The sequence below is a fragment of the Barbatula barbatula genome (genome assembly GCF_947034865.1).
Source record: "Barbatula barbatula genome assembly, chromosome: 2".
In the NCBI taxonomy this organism is placed as follows: Eukaryota; Metazoa; Chordata; class Actinopteri; order Cypriniformes; family Nemacheilidae; genus Barbatula; species Barbatula barbatula.
In genome coordinates, this window is record NC_136767.1 from 28456628 (window position 1) to 28484332 (window position 27705).

General features: G+C 38.7%; 3 protein-coding genes across 3 annotated transcripts in view; 1 reads left to right on the forward strand and 2 right to left on the reverse strand.

Annotated features, from left to right (window-relative positions):
• Window positions 1-1415: 1415 nt before the first annotated feature.
• On the forward strand, window positions 1416-12458 carry ywhag1 (3-monooxygenase/tryptophan 5-monooxygenase activation protein, gamma polypeptide 1). The gene is made up of 2 exons (XM_079477331.1): window positions 1416-1628; window positions 9553-12458. Exons 1-2 carry the CDS (start codon window positions 1542-1544, stop codon window positions 10207-10209), a joined length of 744 nt encoding a protein of 247 aa, XP_079333457.1. The 5' UTR covers window positions 1416-1541; the 3' UTR covers window positions 10210-12458.
• A 1788-nt stretch (window positions 12459-14246) lies between these two features.
• hspb1 (heat shock protein, alpha-crystallin-related, 1) lies at window positions 14247-18402 on the reverse strand. The gene is made up of 3 exons (XM_079472769.1): window positions 17831-18402; window positions 16091-16154; window positions 14247-15500 (listed from the first exon to the last, which is right to left on the reverse strand). The coding sequence occupies exons 1-3, from the start codon at window positions 18240-18242 to the stop codon at window positions 15320-15322; spliced, it is 657 nt and encodes a 218-aa protein (XP_079328895.1). The 5' UTR covers window positions 18243-18402; the 3' UTR covers window positions 14247-15319.
• Window positions 18403-19684: 1282 nt separating this feature from the next.
• The window catches only part of srrm3 (serine/arginine repetitive matrix 3), a 44728-nt gene continuing 36707 nt past the window's right edge, over window positions 19685-27705 (reverse strand). Inside the window, exons 11-14 of the mRNA XM_079487675.1 lie at window positions 24697-24950; window positions 24386-24610; window positions 23952-24074; window positions 19685-22023 (exon numbers count right to left, since the gene is read on the reverse strand). Of these exons, the coding sequence (XP_079343801.1) occupies window positions 21816-22023; window positions 23952-24074; window positions 24386-24610; window positions 24697-24950 (810 nt within the window). The 3' untranslated portion in view covers window positions 19685-21815. The remainder of the gene's footprint in view (window positions 22024-23951; window positions 24075-24385; window positions 24611-24696; window positions 24951-27705) is intronic.

Below are 27705 nucleotides of genomic sequence, written 5' to 3' on the forward strand. Positions count from 1 at the left end.
TATACGCCAAACTAAAACTAATGTACTGTACTGCTGGTAAATGCTTTTCAATGGTGTTAATGTCAAAACTGAGAAATGTTGTTATTAATTACACTGATCTCTTCAAACAAATGATAGAAAAGTGATGCTTAAGATGTTTTAATTCCTTTGTTGTACATTTTACTGGGAAATCTGAAGTGCATTTAAGCGTCTTCGACATTTCATCGAGTGAAGGTCTTGCACATACAGTCCGAAATTTTCGTATGCGTTTCTTCGTATTTCGTGTCTCTGAATTGTCAAAACACCTCTCAAAATGCTTGCTATGTATGCTGAAAACGCAGAGAGGCGTCGTGTAAATGTGATTGACACAATGTGAGGTCGTATTTCTTTTTGGACAATGTGCAATGGCCTTAAATAACAGCATAAAAGTTGAATGATGAAGCCAACTTGCCGAGACAAAGGAGCGTGTCTTTCTCTATTTGAGCTCGCTTGCCACAAATCCACATTTAAAATGGTGAAAATATTGTGTCCTCTAAAACACTAACACGACAAATTTAGATGACACAAGCATTTAAAGCATACGGTTTCTCCGCCACGGTTTCATCGGACGCACGAACGAGCTGGCCTTAAGTTAACTTCTGGTCTGTGTTTGGTTATAATATAACAGTTATTATTTTAGATTTAATTTATATTCATGTTAATTCGTATGGTTATTTTATTGTATATGTTATTGTATATTGTATTATATTCAAATAAATCTACTGAACATTTATTGATTCTTTGTGGAGGTTTACCGGAAGTTAAGTTTGGGCCACGACACAATCGTTTATGTTGTTGCCGCTAAAACAGTCCATAGATCAATGATTTTTATGATTTTTTTGCACTTTTTGCATCGATTTTTGGGGGGTTAAGGTTAAAAACAACAGTGTCAGTTTCTGAGAATTTGGAGAGAAACTTAGATATTCTGATTAAAACTGATTTTATGATTTTAAAACTCCAACATCCGTTATCATAAACTGGTGAATATTTAAGTAAACATTAAAAAATCTGGCATATGTTACGAAGCGATTTAATTACCAAAAAGCTTCAATCCCAAAACCATGTTCTCCGGACAATAGCCTGTGAAAATGTTCATTGTGATTTGAAAAAGAATCGTATTTTGTATAGAAGATATATTCGTTTTTGCATCATATTTCATACTCATTTCTACACTTATTTCTTTTTTGTCTCTTTGCATTGTAAAATACTCATGACTGTCAGAAATTGTAGCTTTTTCTCCAATGCTTTTCATCTAATAGGCTACGAGTTTTAATTAAAAAGTGTTAAAATAAAATTTATTTTTGCTATACTTTTATCCGTCGTCCCCCATCGTGGCATCACCCTACTGATGACGCAATCCATTGAAAGCGTATGGGGGGCACTAGTGCCGTAGGCGGGGCGAGTCGTACCGGCACGCGCAGACAGCACAGTGCAGCTGCAGCGGCAAGAGGAGCTCGCGCGTCTTCCACAAACACTCACATCGATAACGCGCGCAGACGTCCGTATTCACCGTAACCGCGAACATGGTGGACCGTGAGCAGCTGGTGCAGAAGGCCAGACTGGCGGAGCAGGCAGAGAGATATGATGATATGGCTGCTGCAATGAAATCGGTAAGTGCAACTGTTGCAATTATTCTCCAAATGCCCAATTCCACCGTGATGCGTTAAGGAGGACGCACGGCTGGAGATCGTGTGTCCCCGTCAAACTAACAGTGATGTAAAGCTAATGCAAGTTTCGGCAGTGCAGTGTATTTGAAAAGCTGCTGATCTTGGGGATGAAATCTTTTTGAAGATACTAGTGTCATGATGGCACAATCCATTAGAGTGAACGCATGTTCTTCAATGCAAGGCCTGTTTAAGCTGTTCCACAGCCACTGTCAGAATGATGAGGAGGATTATAAGTGTGCATTAATGTCATCTTCGTGATCCAGAGTAAACGAAGGTTTATATCCCGCTTCTTGTGTATTAACGGGAAACGGGAGTGACTGCGCACTGGGGCGGTGCCTTTCCATCTGAACAAACCGGACAGTATGACCATAGATATATTTAAAATGTTTACTCATGAAAACAACGATATGACAGTTTAGATTGGAAATCTACTGAGAAGTATCTGAATGAGTTTCTCTACAACTCTATATTAAACGGGGGTTTATTTGTGTTGTTCGTGATATGGGTTGTTAATTGATGCGCAGACGCTACATTTGGCCTATCGGCGCTGCGCTCTTTGTTTCAGCAACAGTCACCAAACGCGCAGCGCTGACAGGCTCCATCGGTCCATATATTACAATTCTGTAAAAGGACAGTCATATTGCTGACATAACGCAACGAAATTGCACCAGATGTTATCAGATTCACAGTCGGATTAAAACGAACGCGTGTGGTTTTCACAAGCAGTTTCGCGCACTGGCTGGTTCGCTCCTATAGGCGTGTCGCAACGCGTGCCAAGGTGCAGCGCCCGTAATGCACCATTTCGTCCTATCCATCACGCTCGATCCATTGGCATTAGATCACAAACCTCTCTTTCTCATATCTCTCAACCTGTCACGTAGTGAATTTTTATATTTTATAAATGACAAAACAAATCGTTGCCAAGACATCTACCCGTTTCCTTGTTGCAAACCTGATGGCCAGGCATACAGGAGACATGATAATGCATAAAGCATTGCTCAGTTAATTGTATTGTGAGGTTTTGATTTAACTGCATTGCTCTATTTAGCTGGAGGCAGTTTGGTATTAAACATGCTCTGCCACAGTCTGGTTGTTCTATCTTCTGACATCTGCTTCTGGTAAATGGTTTGTTACTGAGGGGATATGATGAGGTGTATTACTGCACAGTGCATTTGATACACGGAACTGCTATTATAAGGCCGCTTTTATAAAATCCCCCCTGCTTAAATAATTAAATTCAAAGTCAAATTACTTTGACAAATTGGTTCCGCTCCCATACATTACAAATATTAGATTTTAGCTTTTCTGTTGCATTTCTGAACTGGTTTCTTTCATCTATACTAATAAATAATTCTGATTTACCATTAATGGCATTTGCCCTGCCCCTCCGCTGGATGGATCTCTGGATCCATCAGCTCTCACAATGCCAATCGCTTTATTTCACCCAAATCCAACACCTAAATATTTAAAAGCTTCATGCTTGATCCCATACTAACAGTATTGACAACATATTTAACCCAAGCATTTTGCGGCCTTATTCACACAAAAAGAAACTTTTCTCTCTCTCTCTGAGATTTACCGGATGACGGATCGATGAGCCCATGAATTGATCCGCTCCTCAGCTGACCGGAAAGCTGTGCTAGATGAAAGGTCCCATTGCAGCTGAGGGGTGTGTGTTCACCCTTGTCTCTGCAGTAATGCCCAGCACTTGATGACAGCCTACACCCAGAGCGGCCTAAGAAAGTAAACCGGAATTAAAATCAAGACGAGATGTAAAAATGCTTCTTTACTGCTTATATTTCTGATCAATATTAGACATCTAACAATCTCATGATAACTGTGGTTGTGTTCCAAGAGAGTCTGTTTGTTTAGAAATGAGACTTTGTTGTGTCAGTCATTCGATTAACTATAGCTTGTTTGTGATTATGAACCCTTGAATTAACTCTCGCTTAAACCAATTACATTTATTCAGCAGAAACTAATTGCTTTCTGTTTTTATCAATCATGTAAATGTTGTGTGTTAAAACAGAAGGCGTGGTTTAAAGGATGATTCTATTCATCAAAATGAATTATATAATAAAAAAGATTATGTATATGCTATGTAAATGTAAAAGTTTCAATCCAAAATAAATGTTAAGCGTATATCTCACATTCAGTGATGTCTCATTAACATTTTTACAAATCATTTCTAGAATTATAAGATTTGACATTATATTATATATATTTTGTATATTATTATACATATTTTTGTGGGCAAAATAATTGCAATTTCTATTGAATATTTCTTTAATTTATAAATACCAATAAGTAATTATAATTAATTTAATAATTTTACATGATTATAATAATAACAATGTTAAATTTATCCTCATTTTATTTTCAGGAAGGCAGTTAGAGTGTTGTGGAGAAACCATTGTGGCTGTTAAGTAAAACTGTTTAGACAGGTCCTGAATTATTGAAAATATTATTGAATGTGTAGTATTTAACACAATCAATAATCATGTTATTATCAGTTATTATTATAACCAGCATGTTGCCACACTTCTTACCTGTTCAAAATAGAGGTGCTCAAAGGTTCTTTGTCTGGCTGTACGGTTCTGTAAAGAACCTAGTTACCATAACGATGGATCGTGACCATAAGAGTGAAATGGCTCGTCCTCGCGCCATTTCTCATGACCGGATGTGAAGAGATGTCGTTTTGAAGGGGGAGGATGTTAACGGTTTTGATGAACGATTGTGGGGGTGCATTCATAAAAAAATGATGTGCGCTTACAAAAAAAAACACTAAAATATTCCCACATTGCCAAGAAAACACAGTGATCAGTTTCACTTACCGCGTGCGGTTCATGTCCAGAATCTTTTTGCGCTGGGACCGCTGCTCCATCTATCGGTTTCAAACGATCTCCAAATGCAGAGTTATATCCAGCGTTTATATCACATTCAACACCCACATGCAGCGAACAAACAAAACAGCTGAACTTTGCAAACATAGTGCTCTTTCTCTCTCTCCTGCACACAAGTGAAAGTGACGAGTGCGCATGCTCTCCATGGTTGATGCGTGGGCATTCCGCGTGCTTTTCCGGGAGAATGGTCTAATAAGGGACTAAGAAAAGTTGTTACGTAACGATTTTTTATGTTCGAAAAAAACTTTCCGAAACCTGTACGAACACCGGGGGAGTGTATCGAGCACAGAAATACTACGTAATACGTCCAACTCGTTTTTTGACAAGTTGAACATATCAAGCATGAGAAGACACTGTAAAGAAGTCAGAATGCATGAAACACTGTTGCACCACCCCTTTAAAGTGTTGGACCAAAAGATGCATTCTATCTAAAAACGAATGCTCAAACAGATCAGCCTAAAAGCCTAATTTAACCAAACCCCCACAAATCTACGTCAGTTCGTGGTACGATTAAACCGAATGTATACGCAAGCAAGGTGGGCATACCTATCAGTACAATTGCTTTAGAACCTGATGTTCCAAATATGGCACGAGGTGTACATTTCCGTCGCACGCTTGCAGTATTCGACCAATCACTACGCACTGGTTAACTGGCCAATCATAGCACACCTGGCTTTTCAGAGCGATGAGCTTTGTCAAAATTCGCCGTGTTTCAGAGAGGCGAGGCAAAGAGGAAATACAAACGGTATGTGGAAAATACAAAGTTTTTTAACCTTAATTCGTGTATACACTACATTACATCTCAAACAAACCATAATATTTGTTTTAGCCGTGTCATATGACCGTTTAAAAGATTCTAACTGGGTTTCGATATTCTGCATTTTTCGCATTCATAGCAAGCCTTTTGAGAGGCTTTTTCAAGACATTTAAAAGTGTAATTTATAAACACAGTGTCTGGGCTTCTATATATATTTTTGCTTACTTGGGCTTATTTTTGAAGCCTATGCATCAGTAGGTTTGAGCTTCTATTGTGTTCCAATTGCTAATATTTTCAACAATTGCAAAACACGAGTATTGAAAAGCGAACTCAATGCCGGCGCTGTGCACCCACATCCACCGTCTTTCATCTGACATTACCACAGATGTGGCTGATCTGATTTTTATTTCATAACTGTGTGGCTATAAAGCTTTTATGCATTTTATTGTTAGATGCCTGTAGCAGCTACACTAACATTTTTAAAACATCTCCAGTCACTCGACGATTATATAACATCAAGCTACTTTCAGCAAGAATCCCCTCTTCCACATCCCTCACCGACCCATCCTCCACTGCTTCCAGCATCCATCCCTTCTCCCCGTGCTCCAGTTGTACCACAGAACAAGAACACTTTAGTCTGTACGTCAGTTCTATAATGTTCTCTGTGGATGGTTGTCTTCATGCACTCTAGAGAGTAAAAGAAGCGATGTAATCATTATCTTCTTTAACTGACCAGTGTAAGTTTGAGAGCGATGGAGAGGTTGAGAGACAGAGGATACACGTTAGAACGTCTTATGACATCACAAACCGTCTCTCCACATTTATCCTGAGTATTACAAATATATCAGATCTAATCATTTATGAGGTTGTGAAAGCTGTTTCAAGTTGACTTTACAATGTATAAAATGTGATTTATGAGTTGCTTTGAATAACTGACGGGCTGTAGAAAACAAAGAGGCACTGTGTGATCATGACAACACGATACAACATTTTACAGAAACTCAACAGCGTTTAGCGTGACTTCATCCATCATTCTGCTCATCTGAACTTTGCTGAATACATTTGAGAATGATGTAGGAAACAGGTCAAAGATAAAACTTGATTGTCAACAATATAGAGTAAAACAGTCCTGGCCATTGGCAGCCATGCAAATATATGTACCGTTGGTATAAATGGTACAACATGAGTTTTAGTAGTTGACATTTAGTCATAATGTTGTCACATGTTACACAGATTTCTCGAAGCAAAATCATGGGTGGTGGACTTGGTGCGTTGTGGTTTATCTTTTCTCAAAGCGTCCATATAACACAACCTGCCAGCTTATTTACCCTCTCCAGAGCCATTTTCTCTACAACTTCCTTTCTTTGATATCTTACTTCTCACCATGACTTCACTTTCTTCACCCACTATCTGTCATTATCTACAACAACAGGGGATCAAAGTTAACAAACATGTTATGAGTTGTATGGCATTCTACACAATTCAAGTGCCCTATCATTATGTTGACTACATCGTAAAAACCATCACAAATCAAACAGCATCATGACGTGGATTTGGAAAATAGTTAACCACAAAGGAAAATTTCTCCGTTGACTTTGTCTCCTTTTTTTGTCAAATAAAAAATGAGTATGTATGAGAGCTTTTTGTTTTACATATAACATCACAGAATAAAAAGTTTATTCATCACTAAAATGGACAATAAAGAATCACAAAGCAGTTCAGATGTGTGCAAATAAAGACTATCACAAACGCAACAGATTTGAAGTATTATTATTTATTTTATTGATAACTCATGCATGTTTTCTAACAAATAATATCAATTTTGTTTGCAAAAAGGTTGAACACACCTTTCCACGCCTTGCTGTTTTTTTGCACATACTCTTGTACTCCTATTAGCCCTGTTAAGAACATGTACAGTATAAATGAAAAATATGAAATATGAAAGTTTACAATACTGAGCATTTTAAGCACTCGATAAATGCTCTGCTTGATCAACAAATACCTGACAGTTTTCATGCGTGACATCTCGATCGAGTGAAACAGCAGGGCACATCCACCCACACGCCTACACACACACACACACATACTGCATATTCCATCACATTCTCACACACACTAATTATCCACACATCAATAGACATGATCCTCACACACACGCACACACATGAGCAAAAAGCGTGGACATCGCTACTGTTGCCACGGTAGCAGCAGAGGTAGTCGATTGGGTCCAAACAAAGACGATTGCACTGTTTCCATGGAAACGGCAGATTGCTTGCGCGCGCATGTGTGTGTAAATGGTAACGTAACAACACAAGCACTGTATGCATGTATCTCTGACCGTCATAGCAATAATCCCATCATCTCCAGCAGGCTCAGATTACTTAATGCTGTGGGTTTTAGAATAATTGATCAGCAAAACTGATCTTCTGCAGGAGAGAGAGAATGTGAACGTATACTACACTGAACAAACAAAATACTGCGTTTAACAATAATCGTAATCAATCTAACAATACTGATTATATTCTACGATACACTTTGTTTCGTCCTTAACATACTAAACTAAAGCATACTTAAAACATAATGAAGTGTTTCATTCACTTATCACAATGAATGCTTCTTGGCTAAAGCAAAGCTTCTGCCCTGAAGAGGTTTTGCTTGGCATGATCAGAAATAGGAAGATGTGTCTCAGATGATCATATAGACGCAGGGGTCTCCAACCTTTTTGTAAGCGAGGGCTACCAAAATATCTAAAGTCCTCTAGAGGGCTACTTGTTGATAACATACTTTAAACATGTGATGCCTTATTTTTAGGCTCACAGAACCAAATTCAGTTTTCTTTTAGATATTTTTTGAATTGAATTGAATATATTAAAGTTAACACTTGCTAATAATAAACGTTCATGACGATATAGCACTTGGCTGAACGGTATAGTCACAGATTTGTGAACTGTCTTGAGCATTATTGTTGAGCCACGTGTTTAGCAGGCACCTTACAGTACATGCGGGCTACCTGGCGCCCACGGGCACCACGTTGGAGACCACTGATATAGACAGTCTCAAAGCAACATAAACAAACGTCATTGCACATGCACGCTTTCGTGGACTGCCCTTAACTTCCGGTACACATTTGCAAATGATAGAGTGCCTGTAGATTATTTCTAATGACAAGCAAAAGAAGAACCGTTACTTGGCTAAACTTGCCTCTCTGATATTTTATATTTAGACTGCGATACCAAGCTCAACCGCTAGATGTCAATGTCTGATACGTTTTTTTTAAATGCGACAAAAATACCCATTCAACAAATCGTTTATTTAATACAATAATAGTTATACGTGGTTATTTATGGTTATACAATAAAATAGTAATATCAATTAATATGAACAAATAAAATAAAATATAAATAGTTAGGCTATTATTAGCCACTAGCCGGACTGATAAACACAGACCAGAAGTTAAAGACTGTCTACGACGCACATCTGAGGAAACAGACTATGTGCCGAATGAGACAAAACTGATTCAAACATGAAGCTTCTCCACAAAACATGACATCCGATTTAGTTGAGGAGAGAGAAACAAATGTGTAGCCACCCACTGCTGAATCGCTGCCATGTTTTCATTCTCACATGGGCACAAGAAATGTTGGTTTGTTTCAACGCACGGTTGGGTCAAATATGGCCTAGAATGTTTTAGGTTGGTTCGTGAATATTTGGCCCAACCGTGGGTTAAAACCACCCAGCATTTTGGGTTATAAAGAGAGCACAGACTACCGTTCACCTTCATGTGATTCCGTAAGCGACATACAGTAGTTATTATTAGGGTTTCTATTATTAGGTATTATAAAAATACATTGGAGAAACTTTGAAATGCTTCTATGAATACATTTACTACAGCGATTTGGCAAACCACCACAGAGAAGGTTAGTTCAATAGTTCATTCAAATGCCACCATGACTCACAAACGCACAATGTGCTACCATTGACAAAATACATGCAACAGATCAAAACTATACAATCATTAATGCAGCCTTGTGTATGTAAAACTTTTTTATTCAACCAAGGTGAAATCATTCTCCATAAAGAACACCGTTAAGGCTAAGCTATTAATGCTATCTCCTTGACTGTGAACCTGTTTATGTTTAGAAAATGTGGTTAAGTATCATCGATGCGCAGTGGTACATAACTCATCCGCCTTCTCCATGTCTCCTAGGTAACAGAGCTGAACGAGGCCCTGTCAAACGAGGAGAGGAACCTGCTCTCCGTGGCCTACAAGAACGTGGTGGGCGCTCGCCGTTCCTCCTGGCGAGTCATATCCAGCATCGAGCAGAAGACGTCGGCCGACGGCAACGAGAAAAAGATTGAGATGGTTCGTGCCTACCGAGAGAAGATCGAGAAGGAGCTGGAGACCGTGTGCCAAGACGTGCTCAACCTCCTCGACAACTTCCTTATCAAGAACTGCGGCGACACTCAGCACGAGAGTAAAGTCTTTTACCTGAAGATGAAGGGTGACTACTACCGTTACCTGGCGGAGGTGGCCACGGGTGAGAAGAAAGCCACGGTGGTGGAGTCTTCTGAAAAGTCCTACAGCGAGGCCCACGAGATCAGCAAAGAGCACATGCAGCCCACGCATCCCATCCGCCTGGGCCTGGCGCTCAACTACTCGGTCTTCTACTACGAGATCCAGAACGCGCCCGATCAGGCCTGCCATCTGGCCAAGACGGCCTTCGACGACGCTATCGCCGAACTGGACACCCTGAACGAGGACTCCTACAAAGACTCGACGCTCATCATGCAACTCCTGCGAGACAACCTGACGCTCTGGACGAGCGATCAGCAGGACGACGAGGGCGGTGAGGGCAACAACTAAACGCAGCCGAAAAGAGTAGATCTTTGAGACCCTTTCCTCGCAGCCGTAACATCACACGCGTGCTCACACAATAAAGAAAAACAAAAAAACAAAGTATAAGTTAAACGAAAAATTCACCGAAGGGCACATGGTGGGATCTTGTCCGCCACGTTTGCCGATGGTAAAGCAGTGCGGTTTTCTTTATTTTTCCACACGAAACAAAATTGATAGTTAAATAAAGGTGGTATGCTTCTAATTTAAGAATATATACGCAGCTTAAGGGGAAAAATTTAATGAAATATTTCTTCGGTTAGTTCTGACAACACTGAGGAAGACGCTTGTCAGTCGGTCCGTCAGAAGTTGTACGAAAACGAAGGGTTACGACACACACACGAACACAGCATAGAGACTGTTCTCGTAACGCGACTGCATATATTAGCGTACATTTTGGCTGCACCGGGTGCGAACGATTGCGTTAATATCTGATATACGTACGTAAAGATTCAGAATTCCACCCACTAATGTTCGTAAGTCATTTATGTCAAACTGGTTTTCTGTGCCACTTAAAAATACACATCTCACCTTTGAACGACAGTAGGCTATAACAGTAATGTTCATTAGGTGCGTGGCAGCAACACTGTTTGGATTTCCCCGGTAACATGTTACGTGTACATTCCTGTCAAAAAAGGAAAAATCTTTATTATTATCATTATTATCATGGACAGTGTTACAAAAGTTAAATACCGTGTCAAGCCTGACCCACATTGTAAAATAAATTAAAATTGAGTAATTCTGTGTCAAGAAAGTAGACAAATTAAGATAAAAATATATATCATTTACAAAAAGAAATGAAAATCCTGGCACTGTTAAGCTATCACCCAGATCTACGGTTTGACACACTCGATTACAGATACCATAAACGTTTCGTTGTTTGGTTTATTTATTTCGGCAAAACAACGTTATTACAGTGCACTAGAAATGGATTTAAAACAGCGTTGAGATTTGTGATTCTTTGTCTTTTTATTTAATTTTCATGAAATGCACTTGCCTGTTATACCGTTTCTCAGTGTAGGACGATATCAGATAATACAATATTCTGCATGCTGGTGATGTATTTATATACCATAGCTCGACTTTATTAACTTTACAAGGTGTAGATGTTATGTATTCATACGAACAAGAAATGCCTAGAATTTAATCTTTTCTATTTATTACTTTATATTGGATTGTTAAATATGTTAAGATTTTTCTTACGTTTTTGTTGTCCTCGCCGAAGTCCGCTATACCAAAAACAATGTGTGTTTACCATAGATTAACCTGTTATGGATGTTGCTCTTGTGACATGCAATTCTTGTATTTGGTTTTTAATAAACAAAAAAGGTGAAAAGACAAAAAATAAAATAAAAAAGGCAGAAATCACCAGTGCTCTTTAGCATGTCTGGTGTTTGTCGTGGTTGACTATGAATACATTGTAAACCGATTAATGTTGTTCTTCAAATGATTTCTCCTTTCTGTGCTATTTCTGTCCAAATCTACTGTGAGCTGTTGAAGATTTGCTGTGATATCAGTGTTGTTTTTCACTCATGGTACAATAACTCTTCTTATGATTTGCATTTATTTTTGTTTTCCTCGTCTACTGGTATCTAAGTCATGTAGCGGATGCACATAAGAAGCATAATGATGATGATAATAATGATAACTGAAAAATAAAAACATGACTGTGCTCTTCTAACCCCTAGAGCTGTAGTTGTATTTGCGTGAGTAATTTCCTGTTGACGTCAGATTATTAATAACGCATTTCAGAATGACACATGGTTCTTGCAGGCCCATGATAGACCACACTGTTGAACTCCTGTTTCCCGTCCCTTCCTGTGCCACCCTGTGCCATCTAGATAGCTGAGGGCTCTGCTTAATGCCAGCATCTACCACACAGTTACAGTTAGACTTCAGTTTTAAGTTCATTTTAGGGACTGATTTCGTTCAACTACATTTACTGACCAAAGAAAGAAAGCTTTTTTTACTTCATGGATGCTCATAAAGCCCATGAATAAGTACTATCCCATCTTTCCTCTAGAACAAGCACATCTGTGTCCTAAAAAGAAGATATACGTACGTATCTGTTTACCGGCTTAACTTACACTTCTGTTACCTTCTCTATGACTAAATGTGCTTTTACTTCGTTCAAAATTGTGAATGCTATTTTCATCTCTTAATGATTTTGTTTATGGACTTCAGCATCATCATGCCAACAACAAAATCATATAAGACAGAAAATAACAAAATGATTTTGTTTTTCATTTCTACCAGCACTTGCATGGAAAAAATCCTAAAGTAAACTGTAGTAAAATTCCTAGATACTATAATGTTTTTGAACTTTATTTTTATGTAGTACTTTTTTAATGTGAAGCCTAAATTACATTCGTATAAATGACACCCTTGCGGTTTTAACAGGTTTATTCAGTGGCTAAACTCTGTTTCTGCACCACGTTTCTTTTCAACGGGACGTTTTCAACGGGAGTTAACATATTATTGTAGAAGCTGCATATTTAAGTAGATGAAGCTCACATGCATTTACATTTACATTTAGGCATTTGGCAGATGATTTTATCCAAAGCGACTTACATTGCATTATCCTATACATTTCACTATATACATCTGCAATCCCCTGGGATCCCAGAACCTTGCGTTGTTAACGCCATACTCTTACCACTGAGCTACAGGAAAGCTTGACATACATGACTTCACTCCAATTTGAGACAAAGTCTAATACTTATTAAAGGGTCTACCAAGTTTCTTTGCTATTTTATAAGCTAGCCATTGGTTAAACACTTCACTCGTGATAAAAATAAACACCTGAAGAATACTGCAATAAAGTCAATGCAAACTGCACAAAATATTTCAATCACAGAGAAAACGTTAGCTTAAGTTACATTCAAATGCTGATTCGTGGAAACGCATGGCGCCCCCGTGCTGCAGGATATCAGTACACACAACATAGGCCAACTGCAGGAGCAGGCAGTTTGTCTGAGTAAAACAAAGTCAGCAAGGCAGATGTAAGCAGGTTGAGCTGATTCGTACAGCACCAGCAAATATTGATCCGGCCGAGGGAAGTTGTGTGTGTGTGTGTGTGTGTACATTACACCATCAGCCAAAGAAAGACCCTGAACAAAAGATGCATGAGCAGCACGTCTATACCTGCCTAGACCGAGGATGCCCGGTTCTTCAATATCCAATTACTGTTGAAAGAAAATCCAATCATAAATGTTTTGCTTAGATGCACCTTCATCTGTCTATCAATGAATAAAAGACTACATCAACAAATAAAAAAAATAGCTTTGCATCGCTTATTAATAATCAACTTTTAAATAAGCAATAATAAACAATATTTGCAATGCAATTACAAGACTATTGGTGCCATTAAAGCTTGCTATGCCTGGATTCTGACTTCTTTACACTGAAGGGCCTCGAGGCAAATAGGGGCCCCCAAGAGCACATGAAATACAGCGTTTTTGTGATATATTCAGGACACGCATCCATTTTCTCACGTAGGGCTGTACCGAAAATGTTTCTGTGTTGTTTGTCACAATTTGTGCGATTACCACACCAACATTGCGATATTAAAATAGGTGAGTTGGCCAATCAAATGGAAGGAGGCGGGAGCTACTGTCACGTCTTCAGCTGTTCTGCATAGCAGCTCACTGGGCTGTGTTCCCTCTAGTCAAACCCTCGGCTCCTATCACATGCTGCAGACGAGCCTGTTCTCCGGCTCAGCATGGGACAGCTGGCAAAATAAAGAATGGATAGACGCAAAGCTGACAAAGCTTAAATGGCACAACTGTGCTGTACAGAATGTGAACAGATTTCAATAATCTGTCATAATTTTCACCAGGCGCAGTGAAATTGATGGATTGTGCTACCAGAGCAACGTTTCAATACATCCACAAATACATCACTTTTAAAGTTCACAGAGATTCTTTTGAATTCCAGTGATGCAAGGGATGTTGTTTTCGGACTTAGAAAGTACATTTTGCCAGACACAACCACAGAAAAGTATAAATACAGATTTAAAGGACTTTATTTCTGCACCATGTTTTCATGTAACACAACTTCATGTTTTTCTTTACAACTCCTTCCTGGTGGAATATTCTTCCCAAATCGGTCCGGTCAACCTCTCACAACATTCAAAAAACTACTTAAATCCCATCTCTTCTGTGAACACTTGACAGCAAATGAAAAAAACGAACCCTCTCTCTCTTTCTCTCAACATTGTTCTGGCTTTTGTTGAAACTAACTTGGTAGCACCTATTGTATTATTGCGCCAGTATGAGATATCGCTTCATTGCTCCCTGAACTCTCTGTAAGTCGCTTTGGATAAAATGTAAACTCAATTTGTGTCGACTCGCATCTTTTTCCTTTTATTTCCTTTATTTCCCAGCAACAGTCAAAATGTGTGGCTGCATTTCAGCAGATGACATGCGTGACTTCACTATGAAATGCATAAAACATTTGGAGACAGTGTCTATTACTTATCATACAGTCTAGTTTCATTTTTAGCTTTGTTATTTTCACCAATCTCTTATTATTATTTAATCTGAGTTAAAAACATTGATGTACCCGTAGAGGCAGATGGATTGTATTTCAACATTTGTAGAAAGGTTATAAAAAGGTGTCAAATGATGCTATTGACTTCTCTCTTCGAATTATTCAGAAAAAGTCAAAACACGTAGAGAATGGAAGCACGTTGGACAGTTTATTGTGATGAGATGAAGTCATTTCATAATAATGAAGGATTTTGACAAACCTTTTTAGAATGCTGTGAAAAGCTGTAGGCTACATAATTCAGGCTTCAGTCATATTTTACCCCATAAAATTAAGGGGGATAATTAAGAAATGATATTTTCATAGATAAAATGTTACTGTGTGTTTCGTTCATATCCTTTTTAATGTTCTTAAAGAGTTTAACCCATATTGTACACTCATATTGAAGTGTTTTGTTTACTGGGCAAAAGATGAAAAATGAATTCCTCTCCAACTTTTAATCTACAAAAACCAGAGCATGCAAGATATTTCATTTATAATTAATATTTCATTTATCATTCATTTATGAAACAGCTTGTGTCTGTTGTGCAGCTCAAGGTTTCTTTGCTGCCACGCTGTCGCTCTTTCCCGAGGCGACGCTGCTGACTGTGTTAACAGGGATGTTGATCTCAGAGGCCATGATGGCTGGTTTGGGTAGTGGAGCTTCAATAGTCAGGACTCCTTCAGGAGACAGAGAGGAGCTGATTTTCTCTGAGTCAACACCAGGGGGCAGACTGGAACAGAGAAAAGAAAGATGTTATAACATTTTACAATGAATTTGTCACATTTGATCTGTTTAGTCCTCTTAAACTAGAAAGATGATACAATTTAATTGTTAATGGATTACACATTTTCAGAATTAATTTCATTTATCAACTGTTGCCTTCTATTTGAAACATAGTTTTACAGTTGTTCCAAACCTGCATAAATCTCTTTGTTTTGTTGAACACAACATGGAAAAATGTTACAAATTGACATTTCTGGGATATCATTGACTACCATAGTAGAAAAAATTAAATGGTAGTCAAAGGTGCCCCGGATTGTCTTCTAAATTCTTCAAAATATCTCATTTTGTAAGCAAAAAAACCAAGAATAGATACAATAATTTGTCCTACTACATTCAATATATTTATTTATTCATGCATTATTATTTTAACAAGAAATGATTCATCACATACACCACTGTTTACAAAGAATCTTAATGGATTATTTTGATCGAAACCTTTCGAAAGGGTTTTATGTGAAACCTTTTCTTTTAATATTATAGTGCGACGTGTAGCATGTGCTGTATAAGGCTGAATCTCTGATGGTTTGCAGTACTCACGTGTATTTTCTGGTGAAATTTCTGGACACAAAACCGTGCTCATCTTTTCTTTCTTGGTGCTGGCCTACGCATAGATAAACAGGTAAGAAATTGATAGATCTCCTTAACATTTTTGCTTTTCTTAGCTTAAAGGGGACATTTTGAAATAATAGCGCTGAATCATCATGACAACCGGTCACGGTGGTGAGTTTAGCAAAGGCCAGATATGCTTTCTCCTCAGAAAATGTGAAATGCAGTTTTGGATTGTGACTGACCCTCGTCTTAAAGGAATACTTCCCCCAAAAATAAAAATTCTGTCATCATTTATTCACCTTCGAGTTGTTCCAAATCTGTACAAATGTCTTTGTTCTGATAGAAGATATTTGGAAGAATGCTTATAACCGAACAGATTTTGCCCCCCGTTGACTCCCATTGTAGGAAAAATGACTTTACCACTTAAGAACACATTTAGAAGAATGTAGGACAGCAAACAATTCTGGGTCACTTTTCAATAGTAGTCAATAGGGGGGCAAAATCCGTTTGGTTATAAGCATTATTCCAAATATCTTGTTCATCAGAACAAAGAAAGGAATAAAGATTTGGAACAACTCGAAGGTGAGTAAATGTGATTTGTGATCCCTTTAAAGCCCCTCTGTCATACATTAAATATATCATGTGTTTCACTGCGCTGAGCACTCACTGCCGTCCAAAACTGACATCTGGTAAGCCAGCACCATGCCAACAGCACTGATTGTTTAGACAACACATCCCATAATGTGACTAAAACCTCTGAGGTCTCTTATCATCAAACATTACTGTACATCTATTAAAGAGAATAATTATTTTGATCTCCAGGCCGTCAGCATTCTTTCCGAATAACGTTATTTATTAAAGTTGAATTGCCTTGAAATGTTTCCTGCATTGTGATATAAAAGCAAGCCTACATGAGATCTCTTTACAAGTAACGTCACATACTGCAATGAGGAGTTCCGGATCTCAAGATGTTGATTCTTTAACAAAACATAACTGAGATGTTAATGACAGTTTCTGTGCTGTATATCACTTTTGTTCATTTGAATCTTCTAGAAAGCTCGGTATTAAAATGGTAACACTTTCTGTGAGATCCGACGTGAAGCTTTAGCTTCGTAATCTGTCCATTAGAAAGTGAAACTCAAAAATTCTTTCAGATACGGTGGGCTGTGCTCTGCTTGTGTAACGTTTTTGGAATTTTGTTGGCTGTGGGGTTCTGTATGAGCTCCCACCCTTTAGAAGATAAGCTTTTCCAACAATGCCTGTTATTCGGGAACCTCATTATGACCACGTCTCTTCTAGATTATACTCTTGCTTTAAAAGTCTACAATAAATCTTTTAATTTCCTTTCTGAAAGCAAAATGTAAACATACGGAATGTAATTGTTTCAGTGGCCCTACAAACAAAGTATTTAAACACTTCTCAGTCAAAGTTAAACTGTCTGAATGTAATTGTATCCGATACGGAAAATATCGAAGTCGCTTTTCTGTGATTCTCATCGCACTGAAGTCATAGATGATATTGTCATAATTTATTCGCCCTCACATCATTTCAAACCTGTATGAGTAAAGAAGATATTTTGAAGTAAGTTGATAACCAAACCACACTGGCCCCCAATGGCTTCCATCGTATGAACACAAAACCACTGTGACATTCCTCAAAATATCTTCTTTTGTGTGACCAACAGGTTTAAGGGTAACGAAATTTTCATATTTGAAAGAAAGGGCTCACCAGTAATCTCCACCACTCCGTCTTTGGTCTTGACGCACAGCTCCTCCGGTGAAAAGTGGTTCACATCCAGGCTGATCTTCCACGAGTCCTGCGTCTGCTTTATCTCCGACATTCCAGAGCTCAGCTGTCGTGAAAGGGCCCGGCCGTAATTGGAGGGCATCACCGGGGGCTGCATCATGGCCGCTGGGGGTGACATGGGCATCGGACTCATGTGCATCAAGGAGGCCATATCGGGATGTCCGAAGGGCCGAAAGTATCCCGGCCAGTGTGTGCTGGGAAAGGTGGGCAGCTCCTCGGAGAGGTGCGGCATTCCAAAGGTCTGATCGAAGAGCCTGCTGCCCTGGTACCAGTCCCGGAAAGGGTCCCAGGACGGAGATTGCATGAAGGTGAAAGGAATACGTCGTTCCGCCATGATTGTCTGTTGACCTGAAAGTTTCCAGGCGAGTTCTGCCTCCTGTTTTGGAGCTCTGGGATTTATAGGGGCGCTCTTGGCTGACACACCCCCCTTCCTTTCACACGGACACACACACACCACCCCTGAATCCCCCTCCCATCCTGATATTTATAGAAGTGACTAGAATGTCTATTCGTGGACAGACAGGCACAAGAATGGAATCCAAGGCAAAGGCACTTGACAGCAGTCTAATACAAGATGCCCGAGACACACACGCATTAGAAAGCAGTGAAGGAATCTAAGCGATTGTTGTGAAACAGAAATGCAATTTCTATAGTAATATTTTTATTATAATAGCGACTCCATTTGTATTACTCACACTTCAGAATATTACAGCACTGTAAAAATATTCTGTGGGCTTAGTAAATATCACAGAAATAAACAGTTATGTTAACTTAATAAACATCTTTTAAAATCATTTATCTGAGACGTGGCTCGAATGGCTTGAAAGTCAACAGTTAATTTAATGATCATTTACATATATTATTTAAGTTTATTACATTTTAAAAAGTATTTCATTAATAAATTATCTTTTTTAAGATACACTATTTTTGGTGAATTCTAACAGAAATATTTGTGTTTTTTTTACTTACATTTACTCAATTTAAACCGTATATTTCATTCATTTCACAGCGTTAAAATTGTGAGTTTTTAAAAGCTTTAAAATGGCGAGTGTAAATTGTTTTACGTCATTTCTTTAGAGGGAAACCTAGCGGTGACCTATCATATTGTTTTGCTAATAGAAGGTTCATTTTTAGTGTGAATTTACTGAAAATGTTTTCAAACAAAAAGGAGACGGATACATGGACATATAGAGAACCAGGACAGAAACTTTACTCAATACAGTAAGTATAACACACATTTTTTGTTCGATTGAATTTCTAAGTGAATACAGTAAACCGATCTATGCATTTCCAGTATTAAGACGTTTTAGAAATGACTAGAAATGTGGAGGGATTAATGCCACAGAACTAAAAATACAACTGATTCACTTTCCCACATCAAGGACTGGTGTACCTGAAAACAAGAACTTTCCAGAATGAAACACATGAGCTGACACACAAACTACATAACAACGGCCCCTAGTGTTGAAAGGCAGCAACTGCAAATAAAGACATTCAGAAACTATTTGGGGAAGCTTAACGCGATAGTTTACCCCAAAATGAATAACTTCCATCAATTACTCTCCCCCATGTCGTTTCCAAACCTGTATGACTTTCTTTCTTCTGCAGAACACAAAAGAAACACAAATAGTCCCATTGACTTTCACTGTATGGCCAAACACCACATAAGAGTCATATACAGGTTTGGACAACATAGATGGAAGATGAATAAATGATGACAGAATTTCTCCAATGTTACCACACATACAGAGCAAAATGAAGAGCAAAAACAGGACAAAGTCTCTCCGTTTGCAGATGGTTTTATTATGTGTTTAAATATGAGTCATACACTAAATCTACTGACTTTTTTACAATCCAGCCATCAGGCTGATTATACTCACATTATTAAAGGAACATTGTATAACACTGAGGAGAGACGCTCGAAACGGAAGACGGACGCTATTTCCCGCATCACAAGGTCAAAGTTCAGCTGTAGAAGCCGCATGAGTAAACGTTGCGCCTGCATTCAGTTCCTTTAAAAAGCTCTTGCCAAAACTCACGGGAAAACATGACTAAAAATAACTGATCGTCCACTCGGTTTCCACAGGACAAAGGAACGGGAGAATAAATAACAGAATAAATTAAGATCAATATTTGCACAAAATGCAAACCCGTAAAACAAGGTACAGTGACAACCTGCATAAAAATCTAAATAAAAAATGATTCTGCATTTACAGTCAACGTGAAATGTTTCAGCAAGCCTGTATTTCTGAGTAACAGCTTTATCCATCCTACAGTATGTCAGAATGGAGTCGTGGAGTGTCAAACTAACACGGCCACGTGACTTTACAGGCAGAGCAAGTATTACATTCTGAGGGAAGATTAGACATCTTTAAAAAATTGCAATGACATGCAATGATAAATAATATATAGGGTCAATTTAGATTTCACACAGACTTTAAAAGTTCCATCCACAATAAAATGTGCCTAGAATTGTACCACAAGTGTCTTATTCTGACGTATTCTATTAATTTGATAATATTTTTCAAATGTGCAGCATATGCACAAAAAGTGTAAGTGTAAGTCTGTTTTTCAAAAGTAATGAAATAAATACGCAATGGACATTAAATAAATAGCAATGTATGAATCAGAGAATAAATCAAATATAGTTAATAAATACATTGAAAAGATCATGTGCGTGTGTATTTTTGCAGCCTGGTTTCTGGGTAAGTGCGCCAAAACTAGAAACAAGAATTGAAAAACAACAGAGACCTCTGTACATACGGTAGGTGGCTATATGACACAGCTCTAACGGTATTTATATGCACTACCCACAGAATACTGTATATTACAAGAAATATCACATCTCCAAAAAGGACTCGCATTATAGGTGCATCAGATATGGATTTTCCAAAAGATCCCAAAGGAAAGGAAAGGTAAGTACAGTTGACATTTGACGGGAAGTCTGCCCGCCGCATCATGCCAAGATTTCACATACAAAAGCCTTGTGTAATCCGGTAATAATGTGAAATATACAGTGCATAGTTTACAGCCAAAACTTGCAGCGTAAATATATTAAAATGAAAACCCAACATATGGTTTTTAGAAAAAGGCAGATCAATTTGAAAAACTATGAGTACATGAAAATAATATCCGGATCACATTTCGCTGCAAAATCAGAAAGAAAATGAAGCCGATTTGTGAGACCTTTTAAATCGTGACATTATATTTTCCCTGTCAAGAATAATGTAACTAGAAAATACTGTCAAAAAAATAATGTCATGGTCCAAAAAAAGTCTTCATTGTCTCAATGCATAATGTGTTTTTTTCTGTTGATTTCAAGATGAAATATGGGGGTGTTTTCTTAATAATGTGTATATGTAATATTTTGTTCTTATTGAGTCTGACTCTTCAGATCAGGATTTTGAATGTATTAACCCTCATACATTGCTTCATAACTCTCATGTTAAATCTGCTTTTTGGTTATTTTTGTATTGTGGAAGATTTTCAGAAAAGTGCTTCTTTCGCCTTTGTTCTTTAGGCTTTAAAGTCTGTAAATATAGACGTCGGATCTGTTTGCATCAGTGTGTGTTTCAGGAACTGGAGATAGAAACTTCAGCTCATGCTGGACATTATGTGACATGTGAATTTTGAATCAATATAAACCTGTGCATGTGTACGAGACGCTACAATTTTTGCGTTTAATCATTTCCAGATCATCATTTCTCAGGCTTTGTTCACACGTGCTATATTGTTTTCAGATCAGATTTGTAGGTGCGATATGCCAACATAAATCTGCAGTGTCCGAACAAAGAGGTTTCCAACCTGCAAACGTCTTACAGTCAGGTTCCATCTGGACTCCCTTTTCTTCAGGACAGATCCAGCGGTCCAAGGAAACGTTTAGATCCTGCGACAAGTTTTCGGTTGATCAGAATCCAGGACTCTCATAGCTGCTTTGGCTGCAGGAACTGTGTGCTGCGCTGGATCGACTCCGGCTGCGACTGCGACTGTGGCTGCTGTAACTGCTGAAGCTGTCGTAACTGCGACTCCGGCTGCGACTGGAACTGCTGTAGCTGCTCGAGGAACTGGACGAGGACGGGCTCGGCCGGTAGTACGGGATGGGCCGCTTCCGTGCACTACAAAGAGACAAAGATAGAAACAGATGTAATAATGACATATAATAGCGTACTGTTTAAACAATTAAAGGGATAGTTCACCCTTCATCATTTACTCACTCTCATGTCATTAAACCTGTTTGGCTTTTTGCTGCAGAACACAAAAGAAGATATTTTGAAGAATGTTGGTAACCATATTATCATCCAAATATTTTCTTTTGCGTTCCACATACACGTTTTAAATGACATTAGGGCGACTATGAAATAATAGTATTTTTGTGATGACAGAATTTTTATTTTTTAAATAAATATCCCTTTAAATACCACTTTGACCACAGAACACATAAAATATGTAGAAACCTTTTTTGGTTGATACTTGCCAGTTGATCAAACATCTAAACCAGCCTATGACCATATACTGTACATACAATATACAGTATCAGCATAGCAAACTGGAAGCCAAAAAATATCAATTGTCAGAACTTTAGCATTTTATTGTGGTCAGAGAGGTGGTCAGAGACACTGATGGTGGTTACTGGAAAATAAATTTCAGCTTTGGTTAGCGAGAGTTATTATTTAAACAAACGTTTTCAAGATCTAACATGATGTTATGCACATACACACTCCAATGAGCCTGCAGGGTTAACAGAGAACGGCTGTTAGCTGTTAAAATCAATCCTGTACTGTTAAAGATGAAGATTACGACTGATCGTTGACTGTTTTCACAAATACTTGTTATTGGGAGAATCTGTCACTTGAATAAAACGGATTAAATGTTCAGAGGAATAAGGTAAAAAATCAACACAGATGTTCATCATCGTTCCAAAACCCAGGGAGCTGCCTTGCCAAGTGTCATGGAACCTAACATCACAGACAAGCTGATCAAGTGATATTCCACCAATGAAACTACTTCTGCATTCTCTGTGAAGCATTTGTGCTGCTTGTGAAGTCCAAAACAAAGTCTTTTTTAGGGTAGCAAATCTTATTCAACTTTGCTATTCTGTGCAACGGGCAGCTCACTAGGCTTTTCGGAACACAGCTATAATCTGGATGTCTCTCCATCAGTTAACTGCAGGATTGTTAGTGCTGATCTGTGAGGAAGCCGGCAGGAGTCTTTGTGATGCAAGTTAACGGCGAGAGCGGTAAAGATCAAGTGGATACGAGACACACTGAGAAAGACAGTGGGGGAGAGAGAGAGAGAGAGAGAGAATATAGTTGTACTCTTCTTGGGGGGAAGCTGCTCCACTGAGTTGGTCCAGGACAAAACTATGGAATCCAGCTGCATGACAACGGTTACTATGGTAACCAATGCCTGCAGATCAGCATCCTTCCACACTGAAGTCTTCAAGAGAACCTTCGTACAGGAAAAAGTGACATCTAACACATCAGAGCTCGGTAATTGGACACAACTTGTGACATATGTGGCACGGGCATCACGGCTCATTTCTGTAGACAGAGTCACGTCTGACATAATGAGTAGTTTCATTTAAAGATGATTTTTACTAGTGGTGAAAATGGACAACATTGAATCAGTTGTGATATTTACATTACACAAGTTAAATTCACTATTTCAAATTCCAAATCGATAATTAAGTAATTTAATTTCGACATATTTAAATACTCAAAATTAAAGTTTCCTCTGAAAAGAAAATGCATCGTTTTTAATGACAACAATTCCGACCAGTAATCCTGCAGTAACAAGTCCTGCCTGTAGAGGTCAATGTTTACATTCTTTATCCTGACCACACACTTACCCACACAAACATTTTAAGTTCCATTGATGATTCTCTGTGATTCAGAGAGAAATAAAAACACACTCTTATTCATAAGTTAATGCTAAATTGACCATGCACAACGTTATCATCTCAATAGGCTTTTCCACTAAAAAGAATTTAAATAGGCATAACATTTTGGGCATTGGACATCTCCACCTCTGTCAGATGTTTTACCTGGTGATTCTGCGAGCCTCCATGAAACTGGGCGAGTCTCTCCGTCTCTTCCGGATGGGAGAGTAACTGCGGGATCGCCGGCGACTTCTCTCTGCATCCGATTGATGAGGGCTGTCTCGCTCTCTGCACACACAAATGTGAAACATCTCCCATGCATCAAGTGTTTCATCTTCATTTCAATTTTCCACAATCCCAAAACATTATGAGTTTTATTCTGTTTAAATTGTTTAGTGATTCAGGATTATACTTTCAAAGCCCACTCTCTGTACAGGCCTTTCCAAATGATTTGATCAGCTGTTTTAGTGCAAAGGATGCTTGGCAGTCAAGTGGGCATCACTGGCTGTCGTCCAGGTCACACAAAATGACATGTGTCTTCAGGATGGCATTACAAACAGGATTTAATCAGGGTCTTTCCGTGTACGTGTGTGATGTACCTGGAGTTGTTCTGCCGCACGTGTGGCGATTTACTCTTGCTGGGGTTGCGTTCTCTCGAATACGCTCGTGAGGACGATCTTCCGCTGCTCCAGGAACTGCTGCGATGACTTCTGCTCTTTTTCTTTCTGGACGTGTGCTTGTGTCGACCCGGAGACATGGAGGAATTCCGGTGACGGTTCTGACCTCGGCTTCGATGGTGCCGCTTAGATGAATGACATTCTTTCCTACGGTGTGAAAACACAACCGAATGAGCAAAAGAGCAGAGATGCCACTCGAAATCATCATTTAAACTGAATGTCCCTGTTCTTACTTCTTCTGATTCTTGGTTTTCGTGTGCGGGTCACGCTGCGAGTCGCTGCTGTGCATCGGCGAGTGAGTCATCTTTTCTCGACCCCTCGGCCGGCCGCTGGGTCTCTCGGACGATTCGGACAGCGGTTTGGCGTCTCCGCAGGCGTCTTCAGCCCCGGGACTCTTGGGAAGGGCGGCGTGCTGTTTAGCACCTCTCAGATGAGGCGACGAGAACGCCTGCGAGCCGGAGGGCAACGGGACCAGCGCTCGAGGTTTCTGTAGATGAATTATAACCGACAAACCAAACAAAGGAAAAAGAAATAAATGTGAAAAAACAAAACAAACAGAAATAAAACACTGCAATTAGAATCTCTTTCCACGTGGACACAAGAGCGCTATCGTGGCAAAAAAATATCTAAAAGAAAGTGCTAGGATTTCTCTCTGGCTTACAGACAGTCCTCTATGGTGCAGCGCATGCAATACTCGACATGCAAAACCATAATGAATCAAAAAATAGAGTCCCGAAAGAAAAGAAACAAAACCAAAGAGGGGAGAGGGAGAATATGCCAAACTGTGAAAGAAATGAAGTTTAGAGAGAGTGACAGAGATTTCAGCATAAAGGAGAGAAAGAGGACTTTTTCAATTTCAGAAAGAGCTACGAACGAAAAGGTGAAAAAGAAAACTAGAAAAGAAAATACAGACAACTTGACAGAACATCACAGAAATGGAAGGAACAAAATAAAGATTCACACGAATAGATTCAATAGAATTAGAAAACAACTGGTCTTCTACTCAATAGAACTTGCTTGTGGATTGTTTTGTCCTGCAGACAATTGCTGAGATGTGCAGCGACCCACTGTCCTGTTTTAACAGCTTTTAAAATGGTTATTTTGTTTTGATTCAACTCCCTTTTGGTTAACATCCACTTACCAATAAAGTGGTATTCCCTCCTTTAGTAGGTAAGGTTTGAAGAGAAGGGAAAAGTGGGGCAACATAAGTGCATCATTAGATTCACAAAATGCAAGAGAAAAAGACACAACCCCGTCCCTGGATAGTGAATATGAAACAATGCATGGAAACCAAATCAAAGAGAGAAAGACAGAAAGAAATCAACTCAACACGACTGTCACACTGTGTGTACGCGCGTGTGTGTGTGTGTGTATGAGTGTGTGTGTGCTTCAACATCGACCGTACGACTGTCATGAATGTGATCTCAATGCTTTCTGTCAATTCTTCACTAAAACCCGAACTGGCAACGGGACTGGGGTGGAAAGTACACGAGGAATTGTTCTTGATAACTATAATTCACTATATACATTTGCATAAAACATCATGTTATCTCACAAAATATATTTGTTTGGAGAACGAAGACACACTTGTGATGTTTCGAACACATTTGACTTATTTTTCCGTGAACCAGAACATTTTAGTGACTCACTTTCATCGAGTCTTCCGTCCCTACAATGAAAGTGAATGGTGACCGAGACTGTCTGCATTTGTGTCATAAAGATTCGCAACAACATGAGACTCGTAAAAACGAATGAGAATTTTTATGGGCACTTCACGTAAAAAAATACAAGTTTCACATTTTTAAAGCACAATTTCTCTGTACTTTTTACACCCCTGAATGCATTATGTCATTAAGTTTATGTTCATGGCATACGCTAACATACAATTTATAAACACGAAAAACCACAAAACTGCTAATTTAATGTCCTAATTCCTTAAACGTATAATGTTAAGCAACGGAATCGAGCAATATTAACACGCCGATCTGTATTCACTGTTGATCTGTTATTTCACCACAATGGAAGGATCTGGAGATAAAAACAGGCACATTACAACGAATGTCGTTTGAAAAGTATTCATATATTTATGATAAATCTCAGACACTACCAACTGAATCAAATCATCTAAGCTCACCGAACAAGTTCATTAGCAGGATTACAGAAGTAAAAATCCCATTTATGTTCTCGCTCATAAACCCATCACGGTTGTTTAGAGATGATTGATGGTTCAGGAAACACAATAGTTCGAAGGGTCACCCAGATAAGAAAAGTCACTGCGACCATGGAAATAAAAAGGGTACCAGAGAGGCATATGTCAAGCATTATTTGTGCAATAAACCAAAAATGTTTTGCTTTTACGAAATAACTGACTAAAGTCAATCAGGTTTTATAATGTATCATGTTTTTTTTCCAAATACTTAATTTGCGATGTTTGCTCTTTCCGTCATTAAAAAATACAATTGCACAATATGCATGTCTTCCTTTTTTCCGGAAATTGTTCATTTGTAGGTTTGGTTTCAGGTATTGTTCTGGCTTTGTGAAAAGGAGTATCTAAGCATTTATTATCTTTGCTTTGGATAAAAGCGTCTGCTTAAATACCTAAATGTAAATGTAAGATTTAATAAACAATCCCTGTAAAAATGAATGGGAGAAATACGTCTGAAATCAAAGCTATTGAACAAGTTGGTGTTCTCCGTTACGCTTTATAAATAACAGTTGAAAACAAAATCCTAACGTTAACCTCATTTCAGAAACAGCCCTTGTGTGTCGAGAAAAAAAAGTGAAAGTGACCAAATCATATGACACGCACAGTTACCAATTCACCAAAGACAAAAGGAAATGCGGCACAGACAGGAGATGCATTCTACCGAAAAAATAAGAAGAAATAAACGCAGACAAGAGATGGACCTGTGGGGAGGGCAGTGTACTGAACGCTGAAGCATGAAAGCAGAGGTAGATTTCAGATTGAAAATATAGAGAATGAAAGTAGAGCAAACAATTCCAAAAGGAAATAAAACAATGATAAACAACCCGCCAACCTTTGGTTTTCCTCAGATAAACAAAGAGAGAGAGAGATAGAGACACTGATGTCAAGCTAGGGTGCTTGTCACATTCTCCACGTGCGTAGGCAGAGCGTTACCTACCTTCCGCTTCGATCAGTGACACGGATGCAATATCAACAAAACAAAGGAAGAAAAGGGGAATAAAAAAAGGAAAAAGGAAAATTCTCCGCAGCGAAATGG